The sequence below is a fragment of the Sporothrix brasiliensis genome (assembly GCF_000820605.1).
Source record: "Sporothrix brasiliensis 5110 chromosome Unknown Cont16, whole genome shotgun sequence".
In the NCBI taxonomy this organism is placed as follows: Eukaryota; Fungi; Ascomycota; class Sordariomycetes; order Ophiostomatales; family Ophiostomataceae; genus Sporothrix; species Sporothrix brasiliensis.
Window position 1 is genome coordinate 1,717,763 of NW_024467135.1, and position 22,284 is coordinate 1,740,046.

The 22,284-nt window shown below is 55.2% G+C and overlaps 9 protein-coding genes and 1 non-coding gene across 10 annotated transcripts; 4 read left to right on the forward strand and 6 right to left on the reverse strand.

The window, feature by feature from the left end:
* Positions 1-11: 11 nt before the first annotated feature.
* SPBR_04303 (uncharacterized protein) lies at positions 12-1,172 on the reverse strand (the record flags this gene model as incomplete). The annotated part of the gene is made up of 2 exons (XM_040762586.1): positions 12-842; positions 930-1,172. The coding sequence occupies 2 exons, from the start codon at positions 1,170-1,172 to the stop codon at positions 12-14; spliced, it is 1,074 nt and encodes a 357-aa protein (XP_040621781.1).
* A 1,150-nt stretch (positions 1,173-2,322) lies between these two features.
* Positions 2,323-3,318, forward strand: SPBR_04351 (uncharacterized protein; the record flags this gene model as incomplete). The annotated part of the gene is made up of 4 exons (XM_040762634.1): positions 2,323-2,368; positions 2,437-2,533; positions 2,567-2,870; positions 2,908-3,318. 4 exons carry the CDS (start codon positions 2,323-2,325, stop codon positions 3,316-3,318), a joined length of 858 nt encoding a protein of 285 aa, XP_040621782.1.
* Positions 3,319-3,996: 678 nt separating this feature from the next.
* Positions 3,997-6,266, forward strand: SPBR_04125 (beta-mannosidase precursor; the record flags this gene model as incomplete). Its single annotated transcript, XM_040762408.1, has 4 exons — positions 3,997-4,060; positions 4,087-5,353; positions 5,376-5,559; positions 5,628-6,266. 4 exons carry the CDS (start codon positions 3,997-3,999, stop codon positions 6,264-6,266), a joined length of 2,154 nt encoding a protein of 717 aa, XP_040621783.1.
* A 550-nt stretch (positions 6,267-6,816) lies between these two features.
* SPBR_04379 (uncharacterized protein) lies at positions 6,817-7,707 on the forward strand (the record flags this gene model as incomplete). The annotated part of the gene is made up of 1 exon (XM_040762662.1): positions 6,817-7,707. One exon carries the CDS (start codon positions 6,817-6,819, stop codon positions 7,705-7,707), a length of 891 nt encoding a protein of 296 aa, XP_040621784.1.
* A 1,355-nt stretch (positions 7,708-9,062) lies between these two features.
* Positions 9,063-9,584, reverse strand: SPBR_04485 (uncharacterized protein; the record flags this gene model as incomplete). Its single annotated transcript, XM_040762768.1, has 1 exon — positions 9,063-9,584. One exon carries the CDS (start codon positions 9,582-9,584, stop codon positions 9,063-9,065), a length of 522 nt encoding a protein of 173 aa, XP_040621785.1.
* A 4,499-nt stretch (positions 9,585-14,083) lies between these two features.
* SPBR_09484 lies at positions 14,084-14,155 on the reverse strand. Its single transcript has one exon. It is a non-coding gene; the product is annotated as a tRNA-Cys (tRNA).
* A 357-nt stretch (positions 14,156-14,512) lies between these two features.
* SPBR_04145 (major facilitator superfamily transporter) lies at positions 14,513-16,513 on the reverse strand (the record flags this gene model as incomplete). Its single annotated transcript, XM_040762428.1, has 1 exon — positions 14,513-16,513. The coding sequence occupies one exon, from the start codon at positions 16,511-16,513 to the stop codon at positions 14,513-14,515; it is 2,001 nt and encodes a 666-aa protein (XP_040621786.1).
* A 933-nt stretch (positions 16,514-17,446) lies between these two features.
* On the reverse strand, positions 17,447-17,890 carry SPBR_04501 (uncharacterized protein; the record flags this gene model as incomplete). Its single annotated transcript, XM_040762784.1, has 1 exon — positions 17,447-17,890. One exon carries the CDS (start codon positions 17,888-17,890, stop codon positions 17,447-17,449), a length of 444 nt encoding a protein of 147 aa, XP_040621787.1.
* Positions 17,891-18,300: 410 nt separating this feature from the next.
* SPBR_04476 (uncharacterized protein) lies at positions 18,301-18,882 on the forward strand (the record flags this gene model as incomplete). The annotated part of the gene is made up of 1 exon (XM_040762759.1): positions 18,301-18,882. The coding sequence occupies one exon, from the start codon at positions 18,301-18,303 to the stop codon at positions 18,880-18,882; it is 582 nt and encodes a 193-aa protein (XP_040621788.1).
* Positions 18,883-18,947: 65 nt separating this feature from the next.
* SPBR_04094 (beta-mannosidase) lies at positions 18,948-21,614 on the reverse strand (the record flags this gene model as incomplete). The annotated part of the gene is made up of 2 exons (XM_040762378.1): positions 18,948-21,482; positions 21,561-21,614. The coding sequence occupies 2 exons, from the start codon at positions 21,612-21,614 to the stop codon at positions 18,948-18,950; spliced, it is 2,589 nt and encodes an 862-aa protein (XP_040621789.1).
* Positions 21,615-22,284: the final 670 nt, after the last annotated feature.

A 22,284-nucleotide genomic window follows, 5' to 3' on the forward strand; every position in this document is an offset into this window, starting at 1 on the left:
AGCACCAATGCCTAATACTTGCTCACGTCATCGACAAAGCCCGAGCCTAGATGCGGCGGCAGCATCGACAGGTAGCCCTTGTTGGCGCTGCTAAAGTTGGGGACGAAATTGACCTTTCGGTGGTCGAGGCTGGCCGGCACAAAGTGCGCGTCGTACTGCACCGGATGCAGCAAACGGGCCGCCCAGCTGTCGACCGTGGCCTGGCACGACGCCGGCAGCACAACCCGCGCGGGACAGGCATACCACCAGGGCGTGGGCACAAAGGCCAGCATGATGCGCGGGTCGGTGGCCGGGTTGGCCGGTCCGGCGTGCCACAGGCGCAGGTCGCGCAGCACGACCGAGCCTTTCTTGATGGTCGGCTGCATGGGTGGGGCGTGCTTGCGGCGGGCATCGAGGCGCTCGTCGCGGATGCCAAAGTCTGCGCCCTTAGCGGCCGCCCCCTCCTTCGTTTTGGCACCTGTGTCTGTGTCGCTCGGCGGCGTGTCGGCGCGCTCGGGGTGGCAGTTGCGGTGGTCGAGGAACGAGGTGTCGCGGTGCGAGCCGAGCCACAGTTCGGTGGAGCCGTTCGCCGGGGACACATGCTCCAAATAGTAGTTGGCCACGACGGCAAACGGGAACTGGGCATGGTTGAAGAACAAGTCGGCATGCACGCGCTGGCGGGCGTCGTCAAAGCCGCCGAGCGCCGTATTTCCATTGACATAGTTGACATGCGGCTTGGGGCCGAAGACAGCGGAGAGAACGGCCGCTGCGGGCACGTTAGCCCAGATGTCGCCAAAGAGCAGCTCGGGCTCGAGTGGGGGACCCTGGGACATGTTGCCAGTCGGGCGGCCGTCGACGGAGTTCTGGTCCTCAAGGGGGCAGATCAGTATGTGGGGTTGCACATTCAAAAAGAAAAAAAAATGAATACAGATGCAGGTGGGAGTACAAACCCCATTAAAGTGAGTTGAGTCCATCTTGGCCATTTCTTCGGCGTCTTTCACGAGAATGGCGTTGATGGCGTCCATGTGGGCTGTGTTGACGGCATTTTCAGGTACGACGAGACCGTCACGGTGTATTGCGGACACGGCAATGTCAATGTTCTCGAGAGTGATACGGCCGGTTGTGCGCTCTTCGTCGGAGAGCCGGACCACGGTCGGCTCCTGGAAATCAAACGGGGCGGAAGCGGAAGGCATGACGGTAGTAGGTAGATGCAGACGATGCGGCGTGGAGGTTGGTGGAGTTTTAGTGGTGCTGTGTATTTGTGTATTATTTTACTAAGCTGTCTGATGTCGCTGAAGTCCGAACCAACTTGACACGATGACTGCCCGCGACGCCGTTTGTATTTATGTTACTCGACGTGGCGATAGAGTGAGACCTGCAGTGCGATTCCTTGTTGCTTATGTTGTTGATGACCTCTTAAGCAATGACAGGATGGAGCAAAAGTCAGATCAACAAGACAAGAGAGGTGGCCAAATCACCATACTTTCCCAGTCATGGCCGTGTCGGCCTTCCACCCTGTCCATCCCGCAGCTCCCGCGGTCGAGTGGAGATGGAGGTGGATCATTGTCAACTGACTCGGTAGAGACGATGCAGGTTGTGTCGTCAACAACGAATCGTCGGCAGGCGGACGCGATACTCCGAAGGCCATGGATTCAGGGGTGTTTACTTCTCTTGGAAGGTAGGTATGACGCTAAAGACTTACAAAACTAGCGTGTCAAGTCCGCTGTAGACGGCCATCAAGGACGCGCTGGCCACCCCAGAATAGCGTCGCATGTCCCCCGAAGCGACACTCCGAAGCGATAAACCGAGACACGGACTGGATGACACCATTGTCTTTATGCACAAACCTGTGGCCAGATGCCGTCGATGCTCCGCACTTCGGATGAGGCAAGACGCACGAGACGGATGGTAGCTAAGGTATCTGGGTACGTATAGCTGTACAGAGGCAATGAATGATCTGTCTGTCGCGTGCCACCTTCAGGGTTCAGTTATCAGTTACGGCCGCACGAACGTCAAGGAACCGACATCGGTTTATTTTGGAGACAGGCGGCAGATGGCCGTGGGAATGGCGTGTTGGCGCGACCGAAATGCGGGACAGACGAAGCCGAAACCAGAATATTGGAAAGTACAACATCATTACGTCCCAGAGCTTCGGTAGCAGGCGGCCGGGGCTGCATTTGTACTGGAGCATTGCAGTTTGCCTTTGCCTTCATTCTCAATTTTTCCATCGTCTTCCTATTTTCTCCAAGTTCAGCCAGAGACTCAGCCTCGACGGCCTGAACAGCTTTACCATCCCTAACAACTTCGACAGGAGACTTTCACTTCATCACACCGTGCTTCACCATGACTGTTGTCGCGTTGCTTGGAGCCGGCATCTTTGTCAAGGACGGTAAGCAAGAAATCTTCAGAACCCAGCCTTTTGCTTGTAGGTCCTCGCCTCCCACTAATCCAGTGCAGAGCACCTCCCTGCCGTCGAGGCCGCCGAAAGCCTAACACTCGGCGCCGTCTACTCTCGATCGAAGGTGTCGGCAGAAGCTTTGGCTGCGGCGGCCACGTAGGGCCCGAAGCCCGACGTCTACTACGACAGCCCGGTCACCACAGGCAAGTCGTTGACTGACCTGCTGGCGCGCGCCGACATTGGCGCCGTTATTGTCTGCCTGCCCATTTTGGTGCAGCCAGCCGTGATCAGCCAGGCACTGGGGGCTGTCGCCCAAAACTTTCGCTTCTTGGAGGTGATTCAGTACGCCGCTGAGCGCGTCGGCCAGATGGGCGGCGAGGTCACGACGTTCCACATGAAGATGAACACGCTGATTGGCGACGATGACAAATTCTTTAATACAGAGTGGCGCAAGGTGCCTGGGTACCAGGGCGGCTTCCTGCTGGACGGCGGTGTGCACTTTATCGCTGGCCTGCGGCACCTCTTGCAAGGTGTCCGCCTTTACGACGCTGCTCCAACCGAAGCTGGCCCCGGTCGACACAGTGCAGTCCATCTTGACGACGGACAAAGACACCAACGGCACGTTCTGTGTGTCCTTTGGGACGGAGTTCAAGTCGGCCTCTGAAATTGAGGTCGTCACGACAAAGGGTGCCGTGACACTGACGCCCACTACAGTGACGAGCACGTGGGTGGAGGTTGCGGGTGGTGACAAAAAGGAGGACAAGAAGGACTTCTCCCTCTCCTCCGGCGTCAAGCCCGAAGTTGTGGCCTTTGGTGCCAGCCTCGCCAAAGGTGCCGTCGACCCGCGCCAGAGCGCCGAGAAGGCATTGAAGGATCTTGCTATTCTGGAGGCTCTGTTGGCCTCGGCCGACCAAGGCGGTGCACCGCTGGCAGTGGAGTAGAAGAGGCCGGAGGTAGATAGACCGGCTAGAATTCACGAGTCAAGATACAAGAATGAAGTGCACAAGTGTGTGAGACGACATGTCGGTTGGATTTGAAGTCTGATGTGCATCTCTTTCCGACGTTTTTGCCGACTTACACGGGAATTTCCCCTTTCGTTCGGAACCCACTGCGATTGCGCTACTTTACGGCGGGCTGTAGTGTCTTACATCGGTTCAGCGGAACCGACAACCCGATGCAATTCGGATCACATCGAGTCCGTGGACCACAATGATTGCCCCTCGTCGGTTGGACTTCCGTTTGTTTTGAAAACGAAGTAAAGACCGTTTGACAACGTCGCCAACTCTAGCAAGGAAGATCCTCGGAGCTACGCCGCAAGATCCCTTTCTGTGACGCAGAGCTTACTGAAAGACGATGGGACAAAATGTGATACGATAAACGAATGTCCTGATTTGTAACAGCGGTGATCGGGGGAGCTATTTCAGTTCTCGTCTGCTTTCCTATCCTGCCAATTCGTCCCGTGGTCTACCCAGACAGCTCTCTGTTTCCTTAAATATAGAATTCCAACCGCACACTACGCCTTGTTTCAACGAAATTCAAGCTTCATCTTGCTCGAAGGTGTTGCTCAATTTCACGCTATCACAACATCACCAGAACAAGAACGCAACCGCCGCCGCATCATGACTCGTACCAGAACCGGCGTTACGGCGTGGCAGTGGCGCCTGGCCAGCACAAACGACCATGGTGAGGCCGTTTCCGTCTTGGACAAGACACCAAGGCGCAGTACCACTGGGGCTGGGACTGGGGCCCGATCGTGGTGACGGCGGGCCCGTACTTGCCTGTGTATCTGGACACCTACAAAAACCGCATTGACAGCGTCTATGTGCGCACGACCAGCCTTGTTGCGGACCACACGTCAGCCACGGTGGCCGTCACCGTCTCTGTCGTGGGTGAAGGCAGCGAGGAGACGGCCAATGTCCGTGTCGTCGACCCGGCTGGCAAGAAATTGGCCAAGTCGACCGTCACCTTCTCCAGCAACCTGCAGTCGGCCACGGCCACATTCGACCTCAAAGACCCGCAGCTGTGGTGGCCCAACGGCCAAGGCGAGCAGCACCTGCACGTGTTGGAGGTGACGCTTGGTGGCAACCAATGCACGCACAAAACCCGCTTCGGCGTCCCCACCATCACGGTCCAGCAGGAACCGCTGGCAGACGGCGAGCCCGGCTCGACGTTTATGGTCCGCGTCAACGACCGCAACATTTTCGCCCAGGGCGGCAACTGGATCCCCGCCGACACACTGCTGCCGACCATCACGCGCCAGCGCTACTTTGACTGGGTGCAGAACGCCCGCGACGCGCACATGAACATGCTGCGCGTCTGGGGCGGCGGCATCTACGAGTCCGACAGCTTTTTTGATGCCTGTGACGAGCTGGGCCTGCTGGTGTGGCACGACTACGGCTTTGCGTGCACGAACCTGCCGGTCCACGGGTCGTTCCTCAAGAGTTTCACAGAAGAAGCTGAAGCCCAGACGATGCGCTTCCGCAGCCGCGCGTCGCTCGCCATTCTATGCGGCGGCAACGAAGACTTTATGCTGCTCGACTGGGAAAAGGTCGCGTACGACCACAGCGACGTCCGCGGGCCCTATCCGGCGGGCGGCTCCTTTCCGCAGCGCACCATCTACCTCGACATTCTGCCCAAGCGGGCCGCTCGTCTGTGCCCCGAGACGTTTTACTGGGCCAACTCGCCGTGGAGCCCGGGCGGCCTCGCGGCCAACGACCTGACGAGAGGCGACGTTCATCAATGGGATGTCTGGCACGGCAACCAAAAGCCGTATCAGGAGTACAAGCAGCTGGCCGGCCGCTTCGTCTCCGAGTTTGGCATGCAGGGCTTCCCCGCCCAGAGCACCATTGACTACTTTGCGCCGCGCACGGGCAAAAAGGGCGAGGGCCGCCACGCGCAGTCGCGCCTCATCGACTTCCACAACAAGGGCCACGGCGCGCACGCGCGCATCGCGCGCTACCTGGCCGAGAACGTCCGGTACGACACGTCCACGCTCGAGAAACTTTGCCTACGCATCGCAGCTCATGCAGGCCGAGGCGTACCAGTATGCGCTGCGGGACTGGAAGCGGATGTTTGGCGGGCGGTCCCCGTCGGGGGTCAGCAAGGCACGCTGTGCCGGCTCCATCATCTGGCAGCTCAACGACGACTACCCCTGCACCTCGTGGTCGCTCGTCGACTACTTTGTGCGCCCCAAGCCCGCGTAGTACACGTGGTCCGCCGCCTCTATGCGCCCATCTCGGTCGCGTCGGAGCGCACGCCCGGTTCGCGTTTCGTGGACGAGAACAACCCCCTCGCGGCGTCCGCGCCGCCCTCGTTTGCCCTCTTTGCGCACAACACGGCCGCCTCCGCCGCTGAGTTGACGCTCGCACTCCAGGCGTACGACTTTTGGGCAGACGAGTGGTCCCCGCTCCCCACGGCCGACGCCGACCGCAAGGTCGCTCTCCTTCCCGGCCAGAACAACGAACTCGGCACCCTCGCTGCTCCGCCGTCGTGGAACAAGGACAGTCTGATCATTCTGGAGCTGTCGCTCAAGGACGCCAAAGGCAATGTCGTCGCCCGCTATGTCGACTGGCCCGAGCCGTACCGCTACCTCGAGTGGCCCAACGACACCAATTTGGACGTCAAGGTGGCGCATGTCAAGGATGCCAAGAATGGCAAGAATAAAGGCCAAGTCGACGCCCACGTCACTGTCGTCGCCAACCAGCCTCTAAAGGGCGTCTGGATTGAGCCCGTCTATGATGGCAAGGAGGCCCACGGCTCCTTTGATCCGCGCTGGGAGGACAACATGTTCGACCTGATGCCGGGACAGGCAATCACAGTTGGTGTGTCAGGCTTGAATGGGAGGGAGGTCAAGGCGCGTTTCCTCGCAGACTGGGAGGTGGGAAAATAGGGCCAAGACAATGTTGGCATTTCGTTTTGTTGACATGTATTACAATCGTGTTGGTGTCAGAGTGGCCAACGGAACCAAATTCGGCAAAAATTAAGTTTAGCGACTTTGGGGTTGGCATTAGCAAACATGACAGCGCTAGCGGCCGCTGAACGGAGCTGCAATGGAGTCCCAATGAACAAAACAGTCAAGATCGTCACGTCATGTCATGTGACTCTCCGCAAAGCGCAAGAACGACCTGACTTGTTCGGAGTACTCCGAAATGCGACCAAACAGAAAAAAAGAAGAAAAAAATCGTGACTCCTTGCGACATTTTGTAGATTCTTATGTTCCTCGGTAATTATTTCGCTCCTTTAATCTTGCTGATTCTACGACATATTTTCATATCCCAGCATCCTTTAAACGCCCACCCTCCTTTCTTCGCGAGTACTGTAGGTCGTGTTTGACGGCGCCCATTGTGTGCCAAAGACACGTGCCACTCTTCTGCGCCATCTGCAATACCTCAAATCTTGCCATACACAAATTCCTTCTTTTGTCTCGTCATACACACACGATGGGCGACAAGCTGCCGGCGCCCGCGACGGCGCCTGACTCAAACTCAAACGCAATTGCCTCCTCCGACCTCGAGGCGCATTCCCCGACCGAGGCCCAGAAGGCCAGCGAACCTCCCTCGACCAAGTCATCCCTCGCCGACGAGATCGACCTCTCCTACGCTTATGTTTCTCTCCTCCTCTACTGCCTCGTGTCTGGCCTGTCCGACAGCGTCGCCTTCAACGCCGCCGGCGTCTTTGTCAGCATGCAGACCGGCAACACCATCTTTTTGGCCCTCGGCGCCTCGCACTTACCGGCCGGCCAGCCGCGTCTCTGGCTCAAGGCCCTTGTGTCCATCGCCTGCTTCCAGCTGGGCGCGTTGGCCTTCTCGCAGTTCCGCCGCCTGGGCTCGCAGCAGCGCAAGGTCATCCTCTTTGTCACCTGCCTCCTCCAGGCCATCTTTGTGATCCTCGCCGCCGCCCTCGCCCAGGCCTCCGTCATCCCTGCGTTCGCCGACTCCCGCCTCAGCACCGTCTCCGAGTCGGCCCTCCGCGAAGCCCAGGCCAACGACTACGTCATCTTGTGCCCCGTTGCGCTGCTGGCGTTCCAGTTTGGCGGCCAGATCTACACCAGCCGCGTCCTCGGCTACGGCGAGGTCCCCACCAACGTCCTGACCTCGCTCTACTGCGACCTCTTCTCGGACCCAAAGTTGTTCGTGTCCGTCCGCGCCAACGCGAAGCGCAACCGCCGCATCGCCGCGGCCGTCTTGACTCTCGTGGGCGGCATTGCCGGTGGCTGGCTGCAGCGCAGCAGTGCGGGCATGCCGGGCGCCCTGTGGATTGCTGCTGCCCTGAAGGTGGCCATTGCTGTCGCCTGGCTGGTCTGGCCAGCCAAGAAGGCAGATACTGCGTAGGAGACATATGGGCCGTTGCGTATAACAATTGTGTGCCACAAGTGCCGAGAGTTGTAGGCGGTTGTTTGTTCCATCATATACTAATAAAATAATACCGTAGACGGTGGCAGTACATGTTTCAGGTGGTTAGACATTTAGACGCATTATATGCATAGATTCCCCTTTTGCTTTCCAAATAGACCAGGTATTAATATAGAGACATTTCGAAGCGCTCTCGACTTCCTTCAAAATCTTTAACACCAATATGGCCAAGTTCTCCTGTTGACAGGCGGTTGTGCGTCGAAACTGTACGTGAAAGTCATCTCGAGAGTTTACTTGCATTCACTGCCATATTCAATGTGCCGAGACAAAACTAAGCGTCAAAGTACTCGACTGCAAACCAAGCCTCGACCCGGAATACTTGACTTGTTGCTACTCGCCGGCATCCGTTTGACTGTGGGGAAGGACGTGCATTGTCCTCGACGTGAACTAACTCAAAACCATATTGACTGAATCATGCATCTGTAGTCTGGTAAAATGGGGAGAATTCTCAACAATGAAAACAATGAAAGCGACAAACAATCTACGGCATGGTGATGTCCACAGAGGAAACAGACTTTCGACATTGAAATATGGTTTAACGACGTGGTTCTTGCAATATCTGTCTAACGGTTAACATTGAGTATTTCGTGCCTAATATTATATTGATATATAGGCGAAAACACCTTCGAAATGGAACAAAAGGCAGCATATCAAACTATCACCTGACTCTAGAAGGTAATAGAAGGTCAGTGGGGCCGCAGTTGTCAGCTTCGCATTTACTACGTCTTTCGACATGACCACATTACATTCTATCGGTGTGTGAAGCTCTGCATTATCTTATTGTGTGTTTGTGGTAGGTCCCGCCCACCACGTCTGCCTACATTATGTGGCCTTCCTTCCCCAATAGTTCTGATCCCAACCTCAAATCTATATGCTGCTGTCAAAGTCATGGAGAACAGAACAAAAAAGCAAAAACAAACTGAGATGAAAAACACTCAGAAACATGGAATAATGCAAATCTAACAACGAACCAAGATGATATCAATACCCAAAGCTCCACGCTGAACGACACAACTCCGGCTGTATGAAAAGCAGTCCTCCCACCTACGCCATGATACCGAAAGAGGCCGGCCCACGACAAACCACGACCGCGCTGATGCCAAGACTATTGGGAAAAGAGCCGAAGAAGAGACGGAAGAGATGCCACAGAGACGCGATTGCTCACCGACGCAGAGCACAAAGGCTACGTTACATTGTAACCGATCAACATCCGACATGTTACCGTGTCGACGTCTTCTTATTTTTTTTTTCACCCACTTCATCCCTTTTGCCTGTCAATACCACGTCGGTGGCGTTGACCAGTGCCGCAGCAACGTCGTCACGGCCTTTGTCCACTCGTACTCGAAACACTGTGCCAGCTGCGCGAGCTCTTCCGGCTGTGGCTGGTAGACCTGGCAGCTACCATCATCAGACTCGCCGCAGGCGTCATAGGAACCCCACATCTCCGGTTTGTTGGCCTCGGCCACGGCGTACAGCGGAATCAGCCCGTCGTTGCGAATCTTGGACAGACACAGCCACGCCATGTTCCAGCTTCGGTTGCTCAGGGGGTCACTGAGCACGCGCTGCTGGGCGTCGGCCAGAACGTCTCCGCTAAACGGGTAGTTGGGCGTCAGCCCGCGCAGTTCGGTCAAGAACTGGTTGCTGTTCACATAGTAGAGCCAGGCACTGGTCATCGGTTCCTGGAAGGCACGGGCGTCGGCCTCATTTTCACAGGCGGCGGCGATCTGTTCGATGCGGCGGAGCTCGGTGAGAGTGTTGACGCGGTGGGTGGTGAGGGAGTCTATGAGCTGTTTCATTGTTTTCTAAAGAAGGCTCCGCGTTAGCAAACAGAACAAGCCAAGCGAGCACGAGGTGACAGACATACATGCGATGTTCTGAACTTGCAGCTTGCGGAGCTGCCAGAGCCACCGGACTTGCTAGACCTCGAAGAAGACATGGCCTTGGACCGGGTTTGGAAGAGCGTGCTGGTCGTGACGGTAGTGTAACGGGATCTTGTGGTCGTCTATGGGGTCCACGCGAGAACCAAGCGGCACGGACTTCGATCGTGGTCCGCCGTGATCTGAGTAGCTTGGCCTCAAACGACCGGACGACAGGGCTTATGGATGTAGATAAAGGACAATAAGATGAAAAGTAATAGCATCTGAAGAAATAAGGAAGCAATGACTGGATGAAGGATCTGTCGATACCGTGAGAAAGCCCAACGTGTACTTCGACTGCAAGGAAACAAGGGTGCAGCATGGAAAAGGCAGGCCGCAATAATAAAGAGGAAACAGAAACTAGAGGGACGAACGAAGAGAATGAAACTGAAGAATGGATATTATACGAAGTTGAGAGAATGAAAAACGGCAAGAACCAAAAAGGAACAGAAAGAGCGAGCCGAAGCAAAAGAAGTAGCGATGGACTGTGTCAGGAAACGGAAGACGTGCTGGCAATACTCGAACACAAGTCCGACGCTGGGGAAGGAGACCTTGTCCATTGTTATATGTTTCCTTTTAGGTGACGTTTTGACGATGCCTCTCGTAAGGACGACGAAGAAGAAGGTGCCTTGGAGGGGCGAAGGAGGAGGGGCGTTGACGTTGTGATTATGCTCACGGCAGAAGAGTAATATGGAGTAGAAGGATGAGAGGGAAAGGGCTGAATTGTCAAGGCAGTTTCTCTCGCCTTCTTCTTCTTCTTCTTTTAAAAATAAACATGGAAAAGAAGCACCTTGTTTTAAAATCAAAAGCAGGTTCAGTAGGGCAAAGAAGGGTATGTATGCAAAAATTTGGGATGGACGAATATCAGCTAAGACAACAAATCCACATATAAAAAAAAAAAAAAAAAAAAAACGAAATACCGATTCTCACCTCCATCTTTATCCCAGGTACGTGGTAAAGCAGGGGTGGGAGGGTGATCCATATTCGTATGTTTCCTCGAAGACGGTAAGCATGAGCGACGAGGCACGAAAAGGTGCCGTTGGAGAGGGTTGCATGTATCTAACGGTCGCGTGTATGGGCCAATCAGAGCCTTTCTCTGATCTTACACGAGATTTTGGTGAGCGAGCGGTCATCAGTAAGAGAAACAGTCGAAGAAAAGAGGTTGGGAGCGCCCCAGAAACGCCGTGGCTTAAAAGCAACGCGCAGGTACAAGGGGCACGGAGTAGAGAGAAGGTGTGGTAAAAAAGTGGGATTTCCGCTCTCTCTCTCTCGCCTCTCCGTTTCTCTCCCTCGATTTCGGTTGTCACCTGTCAAATGCCGTTTCCCTTTGCTGACAATGACGTGCAAAGGGTCACCTTGCCAGAACGGCGTTTAAACGATCGGCCTTGAACAGAATACGCTGGAAGGACGGTGATAAAAAACAATGGCGGTTCTGTTAAGGTTGAGACCTATCTCTCTTTCTGGTCTTGGCTTTGTTAGATTCCAGTAAACCTTAGCTAGTTTTCTACTGGTTTACGAAGCTGCATTCACCAGTGTCGGGCGAGGATGGTCTTCTACAGTCTCGTCGTGATTTGTTTCTGCGTTATCACCGCGTTTGCTGAGCAATGTATATAACAGCCTGGAACAGCGTATTGACTGTTTGGGGGACAGTCACCATCTTCTGTAATCATCATGTTCTAGACATTTTAGGGGTCATTGGGCGGCTTTCGGTGACTTCGGATGTGACTTTATTAGGCTACGGGTGAGCTAAGATACAAAAATGAGTGCTTGACGGATATCTGTGTAAGTTGAGTGGCAATTGAATTTGTCATTAACCGACGGAAGTACGAAATACGTCCTTGAGCGTTCGTTAGGTATTCAAAATTTCTAGGTGAAGAACTACGGGCATGCCGTCCCGCTAGATCTGGTGATTCCAAGACACTGGGCGCGCTCCGCCGATGTAACTACTGTACGTTGTTCTTTCAAGACGGATGTTGTATTTAATAGACGTATTACGGCGCTCGGAGCACAACTCCGTTCGTTTTGTTTCCGTTTCTTTTGGCTCGCGTTTTGGGCTGCCTTAACAAGGCGCAAGGGTAATGCGGAAGTCAAGGACGCAGTAGAAATCCTTCCGCGGACATGGGGAAGCGCCACAGCGTACCGACTTGCTGGGATCCAGTGCGGCGCAGGCAGTCGCAGGGCTCGGAACATGTCAATTCCGAAGCAAAAATAATAAAAAAACAATTGAACTGGCAGAAAAGTAAATCATCACGATGCTTGTTGACAGGAAAGTGGCGATGCGAAATCTACAGCAAAACACTAGCAGGGATAGACACTGGCAGTAAAACAAACAATAGAAGAAGGATGACAAGAAAAGGACCGGAACTGCGGGATAAGCAAGAGGGGAGAGAGGAAAGAAGGCAGAAATTGGCCGGCAGGCGACAAAAAGACCCTGCAGTGAGATTTTAGTGATGATGCCAGGAAGTGTGAGCGCAAAGCCATGACTCTAACTGGAAAAGATACAGTGGAAGGCAGGGGAACAGAAGAACAGCTACGGAAAAGCGAAGAGCCGGACAGAAAATAGAAAGAGCACGGCCACAAGGTCAGCACGTGAGGCGGTGCCCGGAGCAGAGCGAAGGTTACGAACGGCCATGATACGCCGGTACGGCTAAACGACGTGGCCGCCGGCCGAGGAATGCGAAGGCGTCAATTGCAGCATGTCAAAACGGAGCCCAACAAGGAAACGGAGACACGGGAAACTATCAACACGAGACTTATGTCGAGATCGAGGTCGAGACCAATCCATCTTGACCAATCCATCTTGGCCAAACGAGTTGCTACCATCACGGGCATCATTTCCGTTCGCAGGTCAGCCCTACGTAGGGCTGAATCTAGCTTCTGATGGACGAGGACAAAACAGGAAAGGAAGGACAAGTGGAAGGAATGCGAGACACGGGGACGACGGAGACAGGGAAATTAAAACAAAAAGACAAAATGCTGCAGGACAGCCTTGCAGCAAGAGAGTGCAGAAGTGTGCAGGAGGTGCGGCACCGGCAGAGCCAATAGAACGGGATCAAAGGTAAGATACTACCTGGGGAAGGAAGGAGGGAGCCCGGAAAGCCAAGAAATAGGAAGATGGCCCGGGGGGGGGGTTGTGTCGTGTCGAGGAAACAGAAGGAGACCCTGACATTGGCACGAGGCTCAGCCAGGGGCCAGGGCATTCCCAGCGACAGCAGGGGAGCATGAGTCAAATTCAGCGCTTGACGAGATCGTGATCCAGTGGGCAAGACAGCGTAATTACCTGCCGAGAGCCGCCACTGCTACAGTACGACAACCACACGATAGTTAGTAATTCATATGCAAAGGGCTGTCAGCATGCCCAGGAGAGGCCAAGTTCCTGCGATTCCTGTCAGAGCAAAAGGCTGATTTTGCAGCCGTGATGAGATCCCATGCACGATCACATGCATTTTCGTATTTCCCCTGAGGAAATATATACTTTGTCGGGTGGGACTAATTGCGAGAACCTCGAAACCGCACCAAATAGAGATGCAAGAGCCGTCAGAAACACGAGGCAGCTAAACGAGGGATCTAAACGTGTCAGAAGCGCAGCGCGCTCCAAGATCGTGCCTTTTACGCTTCTGGTTGGATGTTCGATACCATGAGGCTGAACGGAAGTGCCGCGATGCAGGAACAAAAGTGGGAAGATCAAGGATCAGGCGACGACGGAAAAGGGCCAAGGGGGACGCAGGCTGTGAGCAGCGCATAATTACCCTACCCGCAGCATATGGGACGGATCGGGAGCGATCCAACAAAGTCACTTAGTAGACGCCTCTCGTTGCATCGACGTCTTCTTCCGCGGGTGCATATACGTCTCTTGCATGTACGAGTCTTTGTTAACTACGAGAGGCTGAAAACGGGGCGAAATATGGCAACCAAAAGGGGTGGTAAGATCAAGAAGTGGAGGTGAGAAACAATGAACGATATGCTCTGGTTGGAATAAGGCGACGGCTTGCCATTGTTTGGAAAGGATTGTCCTAGGAACATTCAATTACAATTTGCTCTTTAGAAATTAAATACTTGGGAGGTAATGCAAAACGGAACCCGAGGTAGTACGACGAAATTTAATGTGAAAGGTTTTGGTTTCTTTTAATACGAGAGAGGAAAAAAAACATAACGATTTTTTAATAGAACAAAAAAACTTATTATTACATGTATCGGATTAAGGTTACGTTATGAAAATTAAACAACAGCTAAACTGTTAAAAACAACAGTATAATCGAAGTCAACACTATGATATGAACTTGGTTGATTGGTAACTTGCAATTTTTTTAAAAAAAACGACAATTAATACGCATCTACTACTGTCAGCAGCAAAAAAGGACTACTGTTCAGCCTCTTTTAGGACCCGGGGGTATTCGAAACCCCGACCTAGGGATCTGCAATCCCTCGCTCTACCACTGAGCTACACGTCCGGCAGGTGGAAGAACAGGGCCTGTCTTGCTTGTGGCGGCGAGCGTGCTTAGACGAGTTCTTAAAGGCGGGACAACAAGACAACGACAAAAAATTTGGCAAATTGAAGAACAAGAAGTGGAGATGGTGGAGTTTGGGGCACGACCCGGAGTTTGGGCGATGTAATTCTGGGCGTGTACAACGTATCGACCATCATGCACCACCTCTGTCGAATAAGTTGACTCTCGCGACCCCTGCGGTCTTGTGGAGAGTTGCATAACATAGATGTATCAAAGAAAGGAGCCGTTGCAAAATATGAATGCGAATTATATGGTGGTAAAATATCCAAAACTTCATTATATCATTATTATTTTTTCACGTCATGCCGACTCTTCGTCGGCCTCATTGTCATCGTTGTCATCGTCCCCATTCTCCGCGTGGCCCTCCCAGTCGGCACTCTCCAGCCCGCGACCACTGATCACCAGACTCAGCAGCCAGCCGAGACCGGCCACACCGCCAAAAATATACCATGCCAACAGCTCGCCGCGTGCAGGGCGCTGGATGCGTGTGGAGAGCGAGAACAAGGCGCCCGACAAGAACGGGCCGATGCTGCGGCCGGCAGCCGAGAGGGTCTGGGCAATGCCGTTGAGGGTGCCCAGAGTCTCATGCGACGGCGCCGAGTTGTTGATGAGCAGCATGACGCTGGACAGGCCGCCGACGGCGCAAATGTTCTTGAAGACAAGTACGGCGCCGATTTGGACGTGCAGCTGCCACTCCTTGCCGTCGTGACCGGGCGGCACCCACGGCATGACGAGCATGCTCACAGCTAGACCAAAAAGGGCCCCACGATAGGTGCCGAGGTTGCCAAGCTTGACTTTCAGAGGCTGAAACGCGGTGATCTGGAAGACAATGGTGGCAGCGCCGGCAAAGGACAACAGCAGACCGATCATGCCGGGGGGCAGGTCTCGGCCCGTAGGCAGCGGTGCAGACGAGAATATGGGGTACAAGCTGTTGAAGCTAATGTTGGACAGCTGGAAGACGAGGTACGTCAGGAGCAGCAGCACGGTCTTGTGGTTGAGCAGCTGCTTGAGGAGGTCTGTCTTTTTGCTGCTGAGCGGCAGCTTGGCGACCGTGTTGCTGTTGTCGTCGCTGTCGTCGCCGCCCTGTGTCGCGTCCTCCGAGCCGCGGCCACTGCTCCCGAGCAGTGGGCTTGTCTCGTTGTTGGAAGAGTTGTCGGGAGAACCGGCGCTGGCACTCGCAGGCGTACTGGCCTCCGACGACTTGCCATTCTCCGGCGACGTCAAGGAGCAGCACCACGACCACAGCTCGTCGATCCACATCAGCCCCGCCGGCAGCGTGCGCCGGTCGCACCTGTCCAGTGTCTCGTCAAACCAGATGGCCAGCACCACAACGGCTAGTCCCAGCAGGACGGCACTCATGAGGTTGGGCGCCAAGAAGGGGTAGGAGTCGCCAGGCAGCACACCCACCAACAGGCCACCCAGCGCGGGACCTGTGATCGAGCCTAGTGAGTATACGACGGGCAGCCACGTGAAGGCGCTGCTCTGGTTCGTGCGGTCAGTGACCTCGCCCAGGCATGTCGGCACCACAGCCGCATTGCCGTTCAGCAGGCCCATGGCGACGTGGACGACGACGACCTGCCAGTAGCGGGTGCAGAAACCAAACGCGCAGAAGCAGAGCATGAGCAGGAACGAGCCCAAGAGCATCACGGGTTTGCGGCCAATGGCATCCGACAGGTAGCCCCAGAACAGGTTTGTGGCCAGCTGGGCGAGCGCAAACGTCGAGGCGAGTATGCCGACGTACAGCCCCATCTCGTTTTCGGGCACCTCGTCAAAGGACTCAACCATGGTGGGTAGGTAGGGACCAATGGAGTTGAGGGCTGTCTGCTCGGCTAGACTCAGGAGGGCGAGGAGGCCGAGCTGGCGGACGGGTAGTGGAGTCGCGTCATGTTGTGCGCCGGGACTATGAGAAGGCGAGCGGTCAGAGGGCGGGCGGGAAGTCGACCGGGTATCGTGGTCTCGTTGGGCGGCATGGTGACCATCGCCTTCACCGCCGCGTTCGTTTGGTGGTGAAAGTGTTGTCGGTGCTGCCACCGCTTGTTTCTGTTTCTTAAGGAGCGACGTGTTTTCGTCACCGGTGGCTGGTGCTGGGAGCGTGCGGTATTTTGTGCCAACTGATGCTCGTCGTGTGGAAGTCGCGTTGTTGCGGCTGCCGGCTGTGTCAAAAGATGGGAAAATATCGCCGGCGTGAAACGAGCCTTGGGAGCTCCGCGACATCATGCGCGGACGGAAGGCAGACGAGGATGACTGCCGTGGGCGGGACGTGCCAGCCGCCGCAGCGCTCACCACACTCGGCTGCACCATGGTGGCGGATTGGAGTGAACGAGTCGATGTGGTGGGCGGGCGGACTGGGATGTCGATGTCAATGTTCGCAGGAAGACAGTTTACTTTGGTGGCAGAAGCTTGTCTGGAAGAGTGGGGCGCTGTGTATGGGGACAGGAGGCAGGACAGGGTTGGATTGGCAGGTGCAAGAGCTAGAAGGTGCCAAGGGAACGGTGGATATAAGGCGTATCGTACCCGACAGGAAGGTGTGCAGGGAAAGGGAGGAAGAAGCGAGCGCGAACTGAGTGCCAAAAAGCGCCAAAGTTGGCGATGCTGCTACCTTACGTGGATGACGACATCCTGGGCAAAGAGAGGAGAAAAGAGAGAAAAAGGGGAGCGGATTTGAGACCAAGAAAAAAGGGAGAGATGACGAGAAGGGTAGAAGAGGAAGCAAAAGGATCGAGATGAAAAATCTCTATCGGCTCTGCTGATGCCTTAATGTCATTGCACTGTAGAATAGACGGCGGAACGATCACAAAATTGGCAACACTGATAAAAAAAAACGAGACAATGGCGGCTGTGGCGGCCGGCGATCCATGGCAAACTTCGCAGACTCAGCACACACAAGCGCGATGCTGATTGGTGGACAACACCCCGAGTCTGGCTTAAGGACGGCGAGGTATCTTACGCACTGGGACTTTCCTCGGCCATGCTAGCGGGAAGAGCTCCGCGATCTGGCCTGGCCAAGCTAGCAACCCCCACGCAGACGGCTGAAAGAGGCTCACGACGAACGAGGAAGTATTCATTGGAGCGCAAAGATGGCCTATTAATGTATTAACAGATGGGACGCCGCAAGTATTATATAACATTTACGCGCGATAATCTCGAATGGGTAGAATTGTGCGACCGACGGTCCCTGGTTTGGGGTCTGGAACATCAACGCTTCAGTAAACTTCTATGCGAACTCCCCTATATTTAGTCATTTTCAGTGCGAGGAGTGCGTCTAGACCGCTGAAAAGAGTAGGCTTGGCCTGGACGAGACGTTATACAGCACATGACGCCAGCTTTGGCGCCGCTGTATATTACTACGAACCGCGATAAGGTCTTCTTGACGTTGCGCTTCAGCACAATACCGTGTGCCAGACCAATGGGCAGACCCTTTTCAATCGAGTCGGCCACCGGCATCAGTTTCCCGTATGTCACGTCGGCGCCCTCGCCGTCGCGCTTGGCCATGGCCGCGACTTCGCCCGCCCCCGTTTTGGCCTGGCCGGTGGGCGCGCCGCACGTCATGATGGTCGCAACGGGCACACCCAGTTCCATGCCGCTGTAAGATATATCTGACGAGCACTGGTGGTGGGACGGGACGAGCCAGTGGTTGCCGTGTGTTGTCTTCCCTGGCAGGGTTGGCAGCAACGGCATCCTGTTTGACGTGGTTGGCAAGTAGCAGGCATAACAGCACGGTGTTTTGGAAAGGTTAGGAAAAGAGCAAAAGAAAATAATTCAAAAAGAGCAATCATTAAATGATATCTGACTTTAATGAAGTATCTTGCAACGTCTGCTTCTTTGGCTGTGCCAGTGCCATGACATCGCTGAATGTTTGCTCAGAAAGCAGGACTCTTGTGCTAACGGCCCGAGTCTCCGTCTTCACGCTCGGTGACGCACGCCCTAAAGCAGTTATTTTGTAAAGAACAGATCTCATTATTCCATTGTCACTTCATACTGCATTCGACATAACAATATTGACACTTTACGTATATCCATATCTACAATAGAACTTCTAGAATCCGTCACATCTATGAAAGCGTCAAAAAGGAGAGGACCAAAACATTATGGCTACTTCTTCGCCCGAAATCACCAATCGCCTCAAGAAGCTCTACGCGGACTATCGCAACACGGCCGACATCGATGCCCGGGGCCGCTTCTTTGCCGCCGACTGCCGCCAGATCTGCCGGCCGAAGCCCACCTATGCGGCCCAAAATCGGGCGACCATCGTGCGCTACCTCCACGAGTCGTCTGGTCTGAGCATCAACGGCGCCTCTGTCACGGAGGAAGAGGCGAGCAAGAAGAAGAAGAGCTTTGCCACCATTCGACCTCTGCGGCCCGAGGAGTTTGACTTTGGGAATGACGAGCTGGTCCAGCATGCAGGCTTTGCAACCGTGGACGACCTGAAACGACACGCCGAGCAACGCGGCTGGGTGGGCATGCATGTCGACTTGTGGGAGGAGGAGGAGGACGGGGAGAAAACTGCCGACGGATTGTCGCAGGGAACCTTGATCAAAGTCCAGTACTGGTGGGCAAGAGACCAGAGCAAGGACGCAGCGGATGGCGACTGGATTCAAGTCTTCCACGACATCATGTACATTGGGCCATTGGACGGCACGCAGGGCCTTGACAGCGAACTCATTAAGTAATCTAGACTTCCAAATTTACTAGTACCTATATCTACATCATCGTCGACTGTCCATTTGAAATTACCTTACTGAAGCCCGTAGTACCGCACATCTACAGTGTCCGTCCGCGACAGCCCCGGCGCGTCTATGCAGTACACATCGCCCGGGAACACGTCTACGCCATTGTCTGACCATGTAACGGCCTTGTCAGCCGACAGAGAAAGCTCCAGGCCCTTGATGGGCACCTTGCTCGTAATCTCCACGCGGTTATCAAACACCGTCACTTGGACGCCGCTGTCCTGTGAGGTTGCCAGCGCCACGTGTTTCAGCGGCTGAGGCCAGTCGGACGCGCGGCTCAGAACGGCACCAGTCGCTGCGTCACGAACCACCGCTTGCACGGCCGTCTTGTCGTCGACAGCCAGGCCATGCAGCAGCTCGGTCGTCTCGTTGGCTGCCAGGCTTTCCGACTTCAGCTTCCGTGTAGAGACGACCGTGCCTGACACAATGTCAAACATGGTGACCGTCACGTCAGACACATACTGGGACAGGCTCGCGTTGGCCGCCCAGACGTCAATGTGTGCACGGCGCGGCTTCAGTGCCTCGAGCGTGTTCTTGCCCTCCTCGACAGACACATATGTGCGGCCAAGGTCGACCACGAGCGGCGCCGAGCGGCGCTTCACAGCATAAAAGGCCAGCTTGCGCTCGCCGTAGAAGTCAATCAGCGCCCAGCTCGACACCGGCCAGCAGTCGTTGATCTGCCACACCAGCTGTCCGCCGCAGTACTCGCGCCGCCGGCCTTTCCACTGACGCCGGCAGCTGCGGATTGCCGATGCCAAGCATTCGGCCTGCACGAGCTGCGACGCATAGATCCAGGCATCGAGATCGACGCTCTTGAGGCGCAGATTTTCCAGTATGTACGAGCCCAGTCGCCGCTCACCACCGCCGGCCTTGTTGTGCAGATCCAGGACAGCGCTCTGTGGGTAGCGTTGGGCAGGATCGGTGACATAACGCTCGACGGACCGGCGAGGCGGGAACGCCAGCATACCAAACTCGGAGACGAAACGACCCGTCAGTTTCGGCCAGTTCTGGTACGGCTCCTGAGTGCCGTGCCACACATGCCACATGTGAATATCACCCATGGTGGCATCCTCGGTGTTGATGCCGCCCCATGGTGAGCCAGGATGGTACGGCACCTGGGCGTTGAGGACAGCCACCACGGCAGGCAGGGTGCGCTCGTACAGATAGCGGGCAGGGAAGTTGGTGGTGGTCCAGTTGCCGCTGTTATCGTCCTGGTCCCAGTCGAGGCTGATCTGTTCCGCCACCTGGTAGTCCTCGTTGTTGCCGGCGTACAGCACAATCGAGCAGAACCGACGCATGCGACGCACCTGATCCTCGGCCTCGCGCCTAACGCTCTGTTCAAAGATGTCGTGGCACGGGTACTGGCCACAGGCAAACATAAAATCCTGCCACACAAGAACACCGCGTTCATCACACTGGTCGTAAAAGGCGTCGTGCTCATAGAGACCGCCACCCCATACACGCAGCATGTTTTGGTTGCTAGCGACGCACTCGTCGACCGACTGGCGGTAGTCGGCGTCCGTCAAGGCTGTCAAGAAGGAGTGGCGGGGAATCCAGTTGGAGCCAGAGACGTAAACAGCCTCGTTGTTGACCTCAAAGTAGAAGCTCGTGCCCGGGGCGTCAAGAAGCGGCTCCTGGACAAGGCGCGCGCGGCGGATGCCAATGCGAGTCCTAGATGTAGCCAGGACAGTCGGTGAAGAGGCTGTGTCGTTGTCGTTACCAGCGGCATAGACCTCAAGTTTGACAGTGTAGAACGCTTGGGGACCATGATTGATGGGGTACCACAGCTCTGGCTGGGCAATGGCCGTGGACACAGATCCATTTGTCGCACCAGCGACCAAGGATGTTGCCAGCGGTACAGTTTTACCGCTAGGTGAAGTGACTGTGGCCTGGACTATCACAGATTTGGGAACGTCCGCCGCAAAGGTGATGTCCAACTTGGCCTGCTGCAGGTCATCCGATACCACGGCATTTGCAAAGACGTCGTAGAGGACTGCAGCGTCGTACGTCTCGAGACGGATCTCCCGATACGGACCACACGTCAGGAACGTCGGGCCCCAGTCCCAGCCGTAGTGGTACTGGGCTTTGCGCACATAAACCCGCGAGCTGTCGCCGTTGAAGCACGTCAGCTTGCCTAGCTCAGCCTCGATGGCCTTGCCCTGGTTCAGCGCGCTGCGGAACACAATGCGCAGGCTGTTTGCGCCGTCACGGAGGGTGCCATGGACGTCCACGCGGTGTGTGTGAAACATGTTGTCAGACTCGAGGATCAGCTGGTCGTTGAGGTAGACCGCGGCAAACGTGTCGAGGCCGTCGAAGACGAGCACCTGGCGAGCTGAGCCGGCGACCGCCTTGAAGCTGCACTCGTACTCCCAGTCGGCCTCGCCGACCCACTGCACCAGCTTCTCGTTCTCGTCCAAGAACGGGTCTGGGATACGACCGGCATCGATCAGGTCTGTGAAGATCTCGGTTGTGGGCTTGTCGTGTGCGCAGGCTGTCCACTCTTGCTGCTTGTCAAGCTGGCGCCACTTCCAGCCAGAGAGGGTCTGAGAGGCAAAAGCATGGGGACTGCGGTAGGAGACTTGGTTAGCAAACAGTGGCCAAAAATCAAATTATAAAGCTACTTTTGGAACGTGCCCTTGCCCTTGCTCGGCTTGGTGAATGGCAATGACAGCCATTGTGATGTTCGGTGGCCGCGGGAGAAGGAGGAGGAAGCCGGAGATCAAGTTCTGGAAGTTAGTGAACCGTCCAGTGGATGCCAATGAAAGCCATTTCGTGATGTTGTCGTATGAACATGAAAGCGCGCTTCCATATATACGGTCTTGTATTGGCACATGATAATCGATTTTGCTGTTGTATCAAGCAAAGAAGCTCTGGGACAGTGAAGCTCTCAAAACACCCGACGATTTTTCCGACCTCCGAAAGGTCCCACAGACCAATTAACAGTCAACTAACCGCGATTCCGGTAAGTGCCTTGTCCACCACCATTCCGCCATCACACTAACTTGGCTCGAGATGGAGACAATGCAGTCATGCAGAGGGTGAGGAGGGATGGGATGGTGAGAAAATGGAGAGAAGAGATGGTTGCGCTAGGGGAAGAGAGGTATTACCTCTGGGGAAATCAATCGGATGACGGTGTGTGCAAGTGGAAGGAGCGACAGAGGAAAGCGTACCTTCTCCCTTAAGCCGCACGATCACTGCCTGCCACCCCCAATCGCCCCAACCCCTTCGCCGCCATAAATGCTGTCATCCGTCGCTGCCTCGCTGTCGGCCGCCTTTTTTGCCGCTCTTTTCGCCGCATGAGTAGCAGCTCTGACATCACCAAGGCGAAACAGCGGCTCATGCAAC